Source organism: Poecilia formosa, unplaced genomic scaffold, assembly GCF_000485575.1.
Source record: "Poecilia formosa unplaced genomic scaffold, Poecilia_formosa-5.1.2 Scaffold77, whole genome shotgun sequence".
Taxonomy (NCBI): domain Eukaryota; kingdom Metazoa; phylum Chordata; class Actinopteri; order Cyprinodontiformes; family Poeciliidae; genus Poecilia; species Poecilia formosa.
In genome coordinates this window covers 1266054-1278467 of record NW_006800016.1, presented here as the reverse complement: position 1 = coordinate 1278467, position 12414 = coordinate 1266054, and the positions used below count along the sequence as shown (strand labels likewise).

Here is a 12414-nt window from a genome sequence, read left to right as displayed (position 1 = left end):
ATTTGTTAAGTTAAATGCTTGTATTTTAGAAAATAAGAATAAAGGTAAAAAGTTTTGTAGTTATTTTTATTCAGTCAAATGTGTCACAGGACATACAATAATAAAACAAAAGGAATAAAAGCGTATTTCTAGAATATTATCTAAAATGTTTCAGTCATTATTTAGGTCAATCCCTAAATTACTAATCATAACAATTCATTATCATAACTTAATTCATTGTCAGAGTAATAATTTATGTGAATATGTAGTGTATAAAACAAACGAAAGTAAAAAAAAAAAATTAAATAAAGTAAAAGCATTCAGTTTTACTGAGCCGTATGCGTAAGACATATGCATAGGCCACTAATGTAAGTACAGAAGGTATGACAATTATTTTCTTAAAAGCGATACAAAAACTTGCAGGCTACTTTGATGAAAGAATAGATAAAATATCAATGGATTATGTTAACAGCGTAGAAGCCAATTAATATTTATCTTGTTGACGTTTTTTTTCTTTAATGTGGTGGAGACTTACTAAAATAAAAAAATAATAAAATGTGGTTTAAATAAATGAATAAATAATCTGTATGGTACAAACAAAAACAAACATGTTTTTTCTTTCATTGCTGTTTGGTCAGTCCTATTTGCCAAAGCGACATATGTGTCTTTTCTGTACCTGGTCTTAAAGTAGCATAATCAACACTACAACAATGTAAATAACAAAATAATGCAACTCTCAGTTTAAGTCAAATGGATAAATAATGGCAAGAACTATAACACATATGTATAAGCATTTAATTTATTAATAGCTCATATTTTAAATACTACTTTAAACAAAGTAATAAACTCTTTCATAGTCAGCAGATGCACAAAATAAAAATTGGTCACAATGTTAAAAAGGAGAATCACAATTGTGTTTTTTTTCCTTTGTTATCTCTCAACAAGCTTCACATATTTTTTTCTTTTGCCAGAATGGCTTAAATTAAAATAAAGGATCGTTGTCAGATTTCCATGGCTGCCCGGCTGTTCTGAGACGTCCTTGTCCCCAGAGACAAGGTAATTTGTGATTGACTCTCATCACAGCAACGCTGGTGCAAGAATCCGGTTTACGAATGACTTCGCACCATTCTGGGTAGTCAATGGGCTTGGTCGCACTGTAGGGAGGAAGAAGGGTAAATTAACGCAAGACATCAAGTGAAAATGTCAAGAAAAGGTTTATTTGAACTGCAAATGAAAACAAACTCACAGGTCACAACATCCCACTCCAAAAGGCTCCATGCAGACACATTGGTAACAATCACTGGTTATCCAGCTCTCCCCAATGCCGTACACCTGACCCGTGTATTCACAGCTTGCTGATGAGGATAAGAGAGAGAAACGTTTACTTAAACAGAACCGTAAAAAATAATGTGCTAAGAATTTTACTTGAATGAATGACAAATAAACTGTCAGTCAGCAATCATTTTCAGATTTGAAAGTAAAGCTTCTCAAAACATTTTTAGTTGATCATGTGGTATAGAATGGCAGTAAAAATTTCATTTTTGAAGTTGAGCGTATCATTAAACAATAAGAATACAACATATAATACAATATTAAAAAGTATGCTTTCCAATGGATGCATTTATTAGCAAAAATGTTACTAAAATCTACCTTTAGTGTTGAAGAAGCATTCACCACTGTTATACACCGAGAAGCACGGCAGACTAACTCCCAGGAGCAACAGTGAAGCCAAAAGTACTTCCCTTGCGTTGGCCATTTCTGGGGAAAAGCTTTGCAAAGGTTAACGAGAAGAAAAAACAAACAAACACTGAAAGCACAAAGATCCAATCAAAGGTACAAACCTGGGTCAATTTTTCAGCACTCCTGATTAAATCTCCTCAGACCTTACAGTGTTGTGAGTCAGTTCTTCTCTTCCGTTTGCTCTAGTTGCAGTCACCGTCGCGATGCCTTCATGTTCCCTTCTCTAATTCTATTATTTTCTTTCTAAGCCTCCACACCTCCTCCTTGGTGCCCCAGATGAACCGATGCACTTTCTCCCTTTTGGTCTCAGATATTTATACTGCACCGCTTCAGACTCATCAACCCCCACTCATGTATTACCTTCTTCTATCTGCACACAAACACAGACGCATGAACACACAAGCATTATGTTCGTCATTGCTTCTCCCCTCCTGAGCATACAGTGTGCAGGCTTTCAGATAACGTTTGTCTCAATGGCTCCCATTTGACCCCATCTGTTGCAGCACTGTTCATGTCGTCCATAAGACAGTCAGCCTATCGCTGATTGTTCAAGCTAAGAAACTCCAATTATATGTGCAGGAAGGTAAACAACAACCTTTGACCTCCCGCTCAAAGTAACATTTAAAAAAAAAAGGCAAGTGTGTCTCTGATCGTTCTAATGCATCTTTGTAAAAGTTTGGATTTTTTTTTTTTCTTTAACTACTTAATGAGAGATTTTATGCAGTTGGTTTGGTTAATAAATCCTTAGTTAGCAAATGTGAGTCTCAAGATGGTTTCATCTGACAACATAGCTCTATAAATAGTCCTGTGCGTCAGTGTGAGGTTTGTTTTGAGAAAAAGAAACACAGTGAGGGTTTCTTTGTTTATTTTAAGGTTATTTTTGGCTTTCTAACATTGGTAAAAACAAAATGGTGATGGTTGTGGGATGGTCAGGATAGTTTCTGCAGCAGGATGACTCACTGTAATTGATGGAACCTTGATTTCTGCTCTTCATTTGAAAATGCAGAAAATTTGACCTTCAGTTTGTGACCAAAATCTCAAGTCACTTATGCAGTGATGCAGCAGAACAATGAAAGAACACCATCGTATCCATGTATAAGCATCCACAAAACAAAATGAGAGTCTTGGAGTGACCAAGTCTGAATTTAAATCTTATTTCTGTGACATGAACTTAAACAGTCTGTTTTTGCTGGAAAACTCTCCAGTGGCTCATTGGTCACAACTCAGTTTGAGTCTTTCTCTTGGAATTTGGACTGTTTTCCTGCGCGAATGCAATAATTTTATTTTGGATAACACAAAAAAAATCTAATTAATTGTTCTTCTACAGCTCTGGAAAAAATTAAGAGACCACTTAAAATGATCACTTGCTCTGACTTTACTTCTTATAGGTATATGTTTGAGTAAAACGAACATTGTTCTTTTACTCTATGAACTACTTAAAATATGTCTCTGAAATTCCAAGTAAAAAATTCATATTTATTTGTAGAAAATGAAAAATTGTCAAAATAGCAAAAAAGGTGCAATGCTTTCAGACCTCAAATAATACAAAGAAAATAGGTCCATATTCATTTAGAAACAACAATACTAATGTTTTAACTCAGGAAGAGTTCAGAAATCAATATCTGCTGGAATAGCCACGAGGTTTTCAATGGGGTTCACTGGAGCTGTATGTATGTGTGGGTGCTGTGATGCACCCACAAATAGTTTTTTTCAGTCTGGGTATTGTGTCAAAAACTAACAAACAAACAAAAAGCAAAAAAAAAAAACTTGCTGGCCTTTGATTGGACATGTGTACGACCAACTCATCTCTTTTTATAATAGGAGGCTTCATCTATCATTACTAGAGCCCAGTTTGAGTTTTCTATCTCAAATTGCAAATTGTTATTGTAAGGAGCTGGATACCTGTCCGTTGTGTATGTGCCCCTCAAAACTTTACCAGGATGGATGGATGGATGGATGGAAACGTCTTTACATTGGACTTCATATATTTTTCACTGACCACAATTTGCAACAAAACATCAACATGTAACTGAAAACTTTTATTTAAATAAATGCATTTAAAACATACAGTAACGGTGGGATTTATGAAAATAAAACAACAAACATGCAGGGAATCATGAAGCAAAGATCAGAGGGAGAGCTGACAGATCATATTGAAACACTGTTGTCAACCTGGTGTGATGCACAAAGGCTTTTTTACTTAGTTTTCTGCCCCTTTGTAATTTGATGCACCTAAATAAAATTCACCCAACATTTGTTTGGGATAGCAGCAAATACCATGTTGCCATAGATCATTTCTAAAAACATTGCTGTTCAGCGTCTCATTTAGTTAAAAATCACATTATTCCTAACATTATCTCCTACAAGCTCAATAGGACGATATTAATAGTTCCCTTAAAAATTGACTCTTACATAATAAAATGCCCTTTGGAAAAAAATAATCTGAATTCGTTGGTAATTGTTCAGTTACAGCCAAAAGCCAAAAAGCATCTTATCATTACATAAGAGCAGCTGATGAAATGTTAAAATTAGTAACCGAAGCGTGCGGTTATCTTTTTAATTGAAGCGATACAACACGAGTCACGCATGTGACGACATTAACAAATCATTCGCCCTGCTTCCATTTAAGCCTTGCAGAGAATAAATGCAGAATTCACACAACAAACACACACACAAAAAGAACAGTTTTTAGAAGAATAGTTATGCGACCAAACAGTGAGTTTCCTGTCCATAACATGGGCTAAAAGGCCCGATTCTTGCCTGCAGTAGTAAGACAAAGACCATTATCTGGATGATTTGTTTATTCTTTATCTTAAGAACCAGGATCCCAGCTACAGCAGCTGTTTGCTCATGACAGAGGATCTTCCTGTTTACTTAGAAGATACAGTGCAGAGTTATAAACTAAATGTGAGTTTTGGAGGGTGTGTGTTTAAAAACAAGAACAGTGCAGCTTGAAAATTATCATTACTTTGTCTTCCATTCCAACTGTTGTTCGAAGCGTTGATAATTTACACAGACTCGGTCGGGGTAGGTCATGAATTTATTTCTAAAGCTTTGCTCTCATGATGATACAAACCACAGATGTAAAGTGTGGCATCCTTTTACCTGAGCAGCCTCTCTGCAGAAGATCAGGCGTCAGTGCCAGACTCTGTAGGAATATGTCTGATATTTAGTTGATACGATGAAGCACAAGAACAACCGAATATCAAACATATCACACAGCCTCTGGCGAATTAGTGGTGGGGTCCAAGCAGACTGGTAAAACCTGTTGGGAACAAAAGAAAAAAAAGAAACTCTATGAAGAAAACAATTCAGAAATCCCTCCCCTTCCTAAAATATATCAACGACTGCCTGATAAAAGACCTGAACAACCAGTTCTGTAGGAAATGACACAGGATCAGCATTCGGGGCTCTGGGCCTCTGACACTGGGAGTCTGAGACCCTGCTGACATTTCAGATCATGGTGTGTTTGCTTCAGGCAGTGCAGGGTTGAATATCTCTCCTGCATCATGTAGAAAGACAAAATGATGATACTCACCTGCTTCGTTTATCCAAGGATGTTAGTATTGTCTCTTTTTGCTTAAATTCAACGGCTAAAAAGAAACATTTCAGTGACTTATAAAAAAAAAAATAATAATTTGATGGTTTGATTAAAAAAGTAAAAAAAGAAAAAGAAAAAGAAAAGTCTCTCAGTGATTTTGGAGTTTAAATGCTTTACTTTGGAAGGGCAGCTTATATTTATACCCGTTGTTTGAGTTTAGGGGGTTGGACTCAATAATCAGTCTTTTGGGAACATAGAAACTCACACTGATGTAATTAGACATGTATTGATCAGCTGCTCTGGCCTGCAGCCTTTCCTCCACGCATTAGCCTGATCAATACATGTGATGTTCATCCTGCTGTGAACACGCTCACGCAGTACACACACACACGCATACACACGCAGACACACACACACACACACACGCATGAAAGCATATGCAGAGTCAAATAACTTTCAGTTTTTGCCTGTAGGAAGGACAAATGTCAAGCATGATGGTCACTTGATTATATCCTTTGTCATAGGGATAAAACACTAAATGTAGGAAAAAATTAGACACATCCAGTTCAACCACCTCCCTTCAGAAATCAAATAAGTAGTAAATAAGATCCACCTGAGATTATAAATACAGTCCTTCTGTGAAGGCCTTAGAGGTTTGTTAGAGAACGTTAGTCAACAAATGTTCATGAATACAGCAGACAGGTCAGGGAGAGGATAGAGCAAACATGTGGAAGACAGGGCAGTGGTTAGACCAACTTTTCTTAAACAAATGAGAGCAGAACATGGTGGTAACAGGAAATCCTGGAACTAAACCAACTAAAAAAAACAGTTGAGACTGGGGTGGAAGATGAACAGCAGGATAGTAACCCTGAGCATAGAGCTGCATTGAATGGTTTATCTCAAAGTAGATTTAATGTGTCGAATGGCCCAGTCAAAGTACAGATCCAAATGCAGTCAAGAATTTTAGCAACATCTAAAAGTGTATTCTCTCTACCCGATCTGATCAGGCTTGAGGCATTTTACAAAGAAGAACTGCCTAAAATGTCAATTTCTAGAAGTTCAAAGATGTGATAGATCCATCATTTATTATTTCAGTATCACTGCTCCCAACATGCAGGATACTAACCCTGAGCATAGAGCTGCATTGAATGGTTTATCTCAAAGTAGATTTAATGTGTCGAATGGCCCAGTCAAAGTACAGACCCAAATGCAATCAAGAATTTTAGCAACATATAAAAGTGTTAGCTATAAGTGTTAGTTAATTATTTTAGCACCAGACATCCAGCTCTCTGCACCCTGTTATATTTGGTGACCCTTCCTTTAAAACAAATATAAAATGTTTGAGAAGGCATTTGGAAAATTCAACATCAGAAAAAACAACTTTTTAAATAAAACTTAGTGAGATGAAAATTATGAAAATTATGATTTTTGTTTGTTTTTTTTAATGGTCGGACTCACTATCTGCAGTCTGTTTGCTATGAACCTAAAGGAAGATGAGTGCAGCGTTTAATAATGTTTTGTTTTGAGTTTTACTGTTATCACAAATATCGCATGCATCCCTATCACTGTGCATCCGTATTTCCTGAGCGCAAATTTTCAGTACTTTGTGTTTGTCTACCAGACGTAATCACATTAAAATTTTTCTAGATTTGCACTTGTAAAGTCGAAAGCATTTAGAAAATAGCACAAAGTATGAACATAAGGAATTTGTGTTCAAGAGAGATCTTTGACTTATACCCTGTTTTTAATGACTGTAATCAAAAGTTTCATAATGCATCAAAATTCAATTGTTTTAAATTATGTGTTAGTTGTTGTTTTTCATGCATTGTGCCACTTAAGCACAATTTACAACGTTTGGGATTTGCATCAGTCAGTATGAACTCAAAGGTTGCACTGTCCTCTGTTTTCAGGCTCTCGGATGTTGGGTTAAAAGCGATTGCAGGCAGGCATATGGTTGGACTCTCACGTGTGAAATCAACATCATCTGCCAGATGCCTGCCAATAACAACAAAGTACTTTCACCTCTACATACACTGCAGGTCATAACTGTGTTTGCAGTTAATAATTGATGCAATTCAAAAGCAATCGCTCTTGCAAACAAATAAGATGTCTTGTAGTAATGCATTAATGGATTCTTCATCATTAAACTCCCTGAATACAGAATCAAGCAAATCAAGCAATTTTCTCCATTTCAAAATTTACAACTAATGTAGCAGAACATGTTTTCCATTTTTGTGTGTCAAAAAAAAAAAATAAATAAAATTTCTCATTCATGGACAACCCAGATGTCGGTGAGTCTACTGTTTCAGTCCCACTCTATCACCTCTGCATCCTCTCCTGCTATGACCTTGACAGCCTATTGGGGCGTGATGATGGCTCCGCGATCTCTGATCGCCTGTTGTGAGCCTGGGGGTGACAATTAGGCAATGCTCCATCCGCAACAGATGAAGGACAGTGTGAGAAATAATGGACAGTGCAGAAATCAACAAAAATAGTGCATATCCTTTAAATGACAAGTACAGTGCCTGGCAAAAGCATTAGCACACATTTTTTGTCAATTTCAGATTGCAAATTTTAGTGAATTTAACTGGAACTTTGCAGGAGAGATTAACATAAAGTAGTGAATAATACTGAAATGTAAGAAAAGCAATACGTGGTTTTCAAAGCAGAGATTCAATTTTACACAGGGAAACTGTTTATATGAAGTCGATGGCTTAAAGATTTGGAGTGTAGATGAAAACCAAACATTTCATATGTTAATTTGTAGACACATTTTTAAAAAATTCAAAATGATTCACCTTGAGTTTGTTGATCAAAAGAAAAAGGAGTATGGATGCTTTTGTAAGACGCTCTTTTATTTATTTCAAGTTTAATATTTCAGACAATAACCATTTGTGAAATCTCTTTTCAAGACTTCAGAGGAAAATAAATGCAGACTTATTCCATGTTTTATTACAAAGTGACATGTGTTTAAACATCAGAAATGTTTAAAATTCAACATCTAGAGATTTTAAACTGATGATTTATTTGTAGAAGCAATGACAACACATTCCACATAAATGTTTTATTAACTTAATGTTTTTGTCAAGACAGACTGCTGTATGCATTTAGGATTACTCTATGATACAAATTACTTCACTTAGTAAACATCAGCATAATAGAAATGTCTGTTTTCTCAAAGTGTAGGAAAAGTAATCACAGTAGAAACAAAAAGTCATATTTGATTACTTATTTTTGTGCAGTTTTCTAATAAACCTCATTCAAACACTTTTATTTCATCTGATTGTGATAAACAGAAATATCCTTTATTTTTCACAAAGTTGGAAAATTCAGGTACAACAGCTGCAAAGTGACTCATAAAGATGAAAGAACTGAAATAAAAGTACTTTGTGAAACTGTTTTGTAGATTTATTTTGATATAAATTATTGATCTTCTTAAAACAAATTGTGTGAACATGTGTGTCATGTTCACACAGACAGCAAAAAGAGAACATCTTATTAATTTATTCAAAGCTAACATCTAAATTGAGATAACCGTACTTTAAGATTAACCTGTACCCAAATTAACCTGCATTTAGTTATACTTTCAACAGAAAACACAAGGATCATAAGGAGTGGCAAACATTTCCAGCTACTCTTTCCCTCTGTTTCCCTCTCTGTTGTTGTCTCTCTCTCTCTACCTCTCTCTCTCTTACTCTCTTTCAGTCTCTTTGTGTGTTACATGCTCACCAGCACACAGGCCTGAGGCAGAGTCAAAGAGGAAGAGAGAGCCAGAAAAGGTTAACAGTGATTATTCAATACCCATCTCTATGTTTTGAAAATTGAAGGCAAAGGAGTTATCTAACAGAGAGAGGAATGAAAATCTGAAGCCATAGCTAAACAACTGAAACTTTAGGAGCTAAAGGCCAGCAGAGAAAGTACAACATAAGCCAGAATAGCATATCCACGCAAATAGTGACTGTGCAATGAATCAATGGAGTGCTGAAAACCAAGCACTGACATTTTCCCTTGTTCTTTTTTTACTGCCAGCAATATGTTTTGATGCCTGCCCTCTGAATTTACATAAAGTCAAATACCAGCTACTAAAACAAATCAGCTCTTATGTGCATTTCTGTGTGTCTCTGTGCTCTAAATGACATGCAGAGAAATATTCTTCCTGCTTTCTGTGGTTGTGTACATGCATTAATCATTACCAGCGTAGCAAAGATTCAGGTTTAACAAGTATTTTACAGCCACCCATCTGTTCAACACACCCTGATTGAAGTGCATTGTGCAGTTACTGAATGTTGATGGCACAGCACCTGTACCATTCATTCGCCAGAGAAAAACACGCAAGGGTTCTCATGTTCTTCAATCATTGTGTCGCTTATCTTTTATTTTGAAACTGTTTACCGTAACTTTTGCTTGATTTCGGTATGGTTTGTTTACCATTCAGATCATGCTTAAGTGATTTGTGGTATCAAGATATCTCTTTTGTAAGTTCAAAGTTCATTTGAAGTCCAATAGCCTTTCAAAGCCTTGAGATGCCTCGCCCAAACAGGAATGTGTGGATAAGCTTGAAGGACAGCATCTTTTTCCGAACATGTCACAGTCAGTTAATAAGGATGACATTCCAGAAACTTCCAAAGTTTCATCTTAAACAACTTACTGAACCAACCAGACAGACACCAGCTGTTAGCCTAGCTGTTTTAGTGACTGAACTTGCCAATACTAAACCTGCTAGCTTTCACATATTCCCCTGTTTCTACGTATTGCGAATTGCTTGTTATGTATGAAAGTTTTTTTATTTAATTATGTCATCATGTCATGCTAAGAAAAACATTGCCAGCCTTGCTACGTTGAGCAAACATTCTCCTTTCAAAAATGGCTAATAATTACTTTATTTTCACTTTATATATTGAGTTTATTTAAAGGAAATTTTACTTTAATACTTTTAAGACATAGTTTATGGGCTGATAATTACATAATTGAGCATTCACCCTCTTCATGGACTGTTGTAACTGTTAATTAGATCCACAGCGGTATGCTAACATCAAACTAGCAATCATATTAAAGTTCACTGAGATTCCTTTTCAAACAAGTTCTGTGAACAAAATGTTCTTATTATTCCACTGGTTACATATAATGCTTATTCAATGAGAACTTAGTTCCTCCAAATTGTTTTATTTCTTTGTTTCTGACCTTGCAAAAACATTGCTAGCCTACCAGACTAGTTTCCCAGGCCAAAATAGCTTATAAGTAATTTGTGAATTTCTGTAAAATAAATGTTTCAGACTAATCAAAGTAGTACTACACTTTAATAACATATCATGTCCATTCAGTAAATACAAAGTCATTTTAAAGTGTATTGTTTCATCATTCCATGCTAGCTAACACCAATCTAGCTTTGCTGAGCAGGTTTTCCTGAACAACACTAGCTGAAATTGTATTTTATCCTCAGTTTTTCTATTAATAGTTTATGAAAAGAACAGTTTTCTTTGTAATTTTACCATATATATTTTAATTATAGCAACTGGAAATGTCACAGTTAGTCTCAATTGATTATAACTGCTGCAGAGACAGCAGTGGCTATTATACTGGTTGGATTTCTTATGCGTTTTCAGGTTATTCCAGTTATTTATTTATTTATACATACTGGTCCTTCAATAAGTTTTCTATCATCTAAAATGTATTTTGTTTTATTACCTGTTATGTAAAGAAAAACATTATAGCCAAGGTGGTGCAAATCAAAATGAACTGAGACGTTTAAAAGCATGACATATTGTTTTATAAACTCTTTGGGGGAATTGTGAAAGCAGTTGTGTTGTATTTCACTTTATTTAGGGGCATCAGTGTAAACAAAGACACTAGATTTTCACATTTTTATTTGTGAAAAAAAAAAAGCTTGAAAACCATGCATCATTGTTCTCCATCTTCACAAATTTTAACTACATTGTATTGGTTCATGAAAAAAAATCCCAACAAAATACATTTACATCCTTAAGATACGAGACAAAATGTAAACAAAACAAAAAAAAAGTTTAAGGTGGTGTGGCTAATCTAGCTGGACACTTTAAGTCCAAGCACTTTACAAACATGTTCCAAAAAAAATAATAAACTTGGCAATCCCAATCCCTCTGATAAATAATTTCTTTTCAGCTGTGCAGTCCAAGTTTATCTTATCAATATAGCAGAATTTTTTGGGGAAGTGCTTCATATCCGTTCATTAATTCATCCATCACCTGCTGTTCCATGCAGGATCACGGAGCAGCTGTTGTCGATCTGCTGCTCTCTTTGGCGGGGTTCACCCTGGACAAGTCGCCAGTCCATCAAATTTAAAAAAAACTATCATATTAAAGGATTAAAATACAACAAACCCAACAAATTTCACAAAATAAAACCTGCGCAAAACAAACCCTGCACCATGACATGTTTTTATTTTTCATTTAGTTACAAAAACAGGATCTTGAAAATTCTAATGAAGAGTCATATCTGAGGACCTACCTCTGCTACATGTAACATTTAATGTCTTGAGGAAATTCAGATGACACTTGGTAGGAAACCGGAACACATGGCTAATTAGGACATAGTATGTCGAGTAAGTGGTCGCAGAGATTGTCTTTGTCTCAGAACAAAAGCTAATGTTTAAGTTTACAGAATTTGTGTTTTTACTTAACGATTTAGGTGGGAGGGAACATAACACCATTAATCTATTTATTTTCAATTAGGTTGCTGTGGCTGATTTAATTCACTGTTTAAGTCTATGGACTATTGCACTGACCGTTTTCAAACCAGAGTTTTAAAATTAAAGGTCAGTTTGCAGAAATGTCAAGTGACTGAAAACCAAATCCACATGTATGCCTTTTTCTTGGAAATGCTTCATGTCACCAGCAACATTGTATCCCAGCCGAAATAAAAGTCAGAATAGTTGTGTCCTTGTGAGCAGATCTGCTGAGCTTGAGATGTAGAGGAAAAAATGGTTGTTGTGCACATTTTTATATCAAGGCATCTGTCTTTATGTCCACTTATTTGGCAGAGTTCACCTATTGTTTGGGAGGCTCTTCCTTTTTCTCCTCTTGCTTGGGGGGCTCTTCCTTTTTCTCCTCTTGTTTGGGGGGCTCTTCCTTTTTCTCCTCTTGTTTGGGGGGCTCTTCCTTTTTCTCCTCTTGTTTGGG

At 35.5% G+C, this 12414-nt stretch overlaps 1 protein-coding gene across 2 annotated transcripts; it reads right to left on the bottom strand.

The window, feature by feature from the left end:
• Positions 1-760: 760 nt before the first annotated feature.
• LOC103140827 (prostate-associated microseminoprotein-like) lies at positions 761-3042 on the bottom strand. 2 transcript variants are annotated; one of them, XM_007556144.2, is made up of 4 exons: positions 1821-3042; positions 1630-1737; positions 1226-1334; positions 761-1133 (listed from the first exon to the last, which is right to left on the bottom strand). In XM_007556144.2, the coding sequence occupies exons 2-4, from the start codon at positions 1733-1735 to the stop codon at positions 962-964; spliced, it is 387 nt and encodes a 128-aa protein (XP_007556206.1). In that variant the 5' UTR covers positions 1736-1737; positions 1821-3042; the 3' UTR covers positions 761-961. The 2 variants fall into 2 exon arrangements, with proteins under 2 accessions (XP_007556206.1, XP_016528901.1); XM_016673415.1 differs by lacking the exon at positions 1821-3042 and having other exon boundaries at positions 1630-1814.
• Positions 3043-12414: the final 9372 nt, after the last annotated feature.

Excerpts from the sequence above, each read along its gene's own strand:
- LOC103140827 (XM_007556144.2), bottom strand. The coding sequence starts at position 1,735 with ATGGCCAACGCAAGGGAAGTACTTTTGGCTTCACTGTTGCTCCTGGGA. Across the intron at positions 1,335-1,629 it reads ATGCTTCTTCAACACTAAAG|CAAGCTGTGAATACACGGGT; the intron begins GTAGATTTTAGT and ends TATCCTCATCAG. Across the intron at positions 1,134-1,225 it reads GGAGTGGGATGTTGTGACCT|TGCGACCAAGCCCATTGACT; the intron begins GTGAGTTTGTTT and ends TCCTCCCTACAG.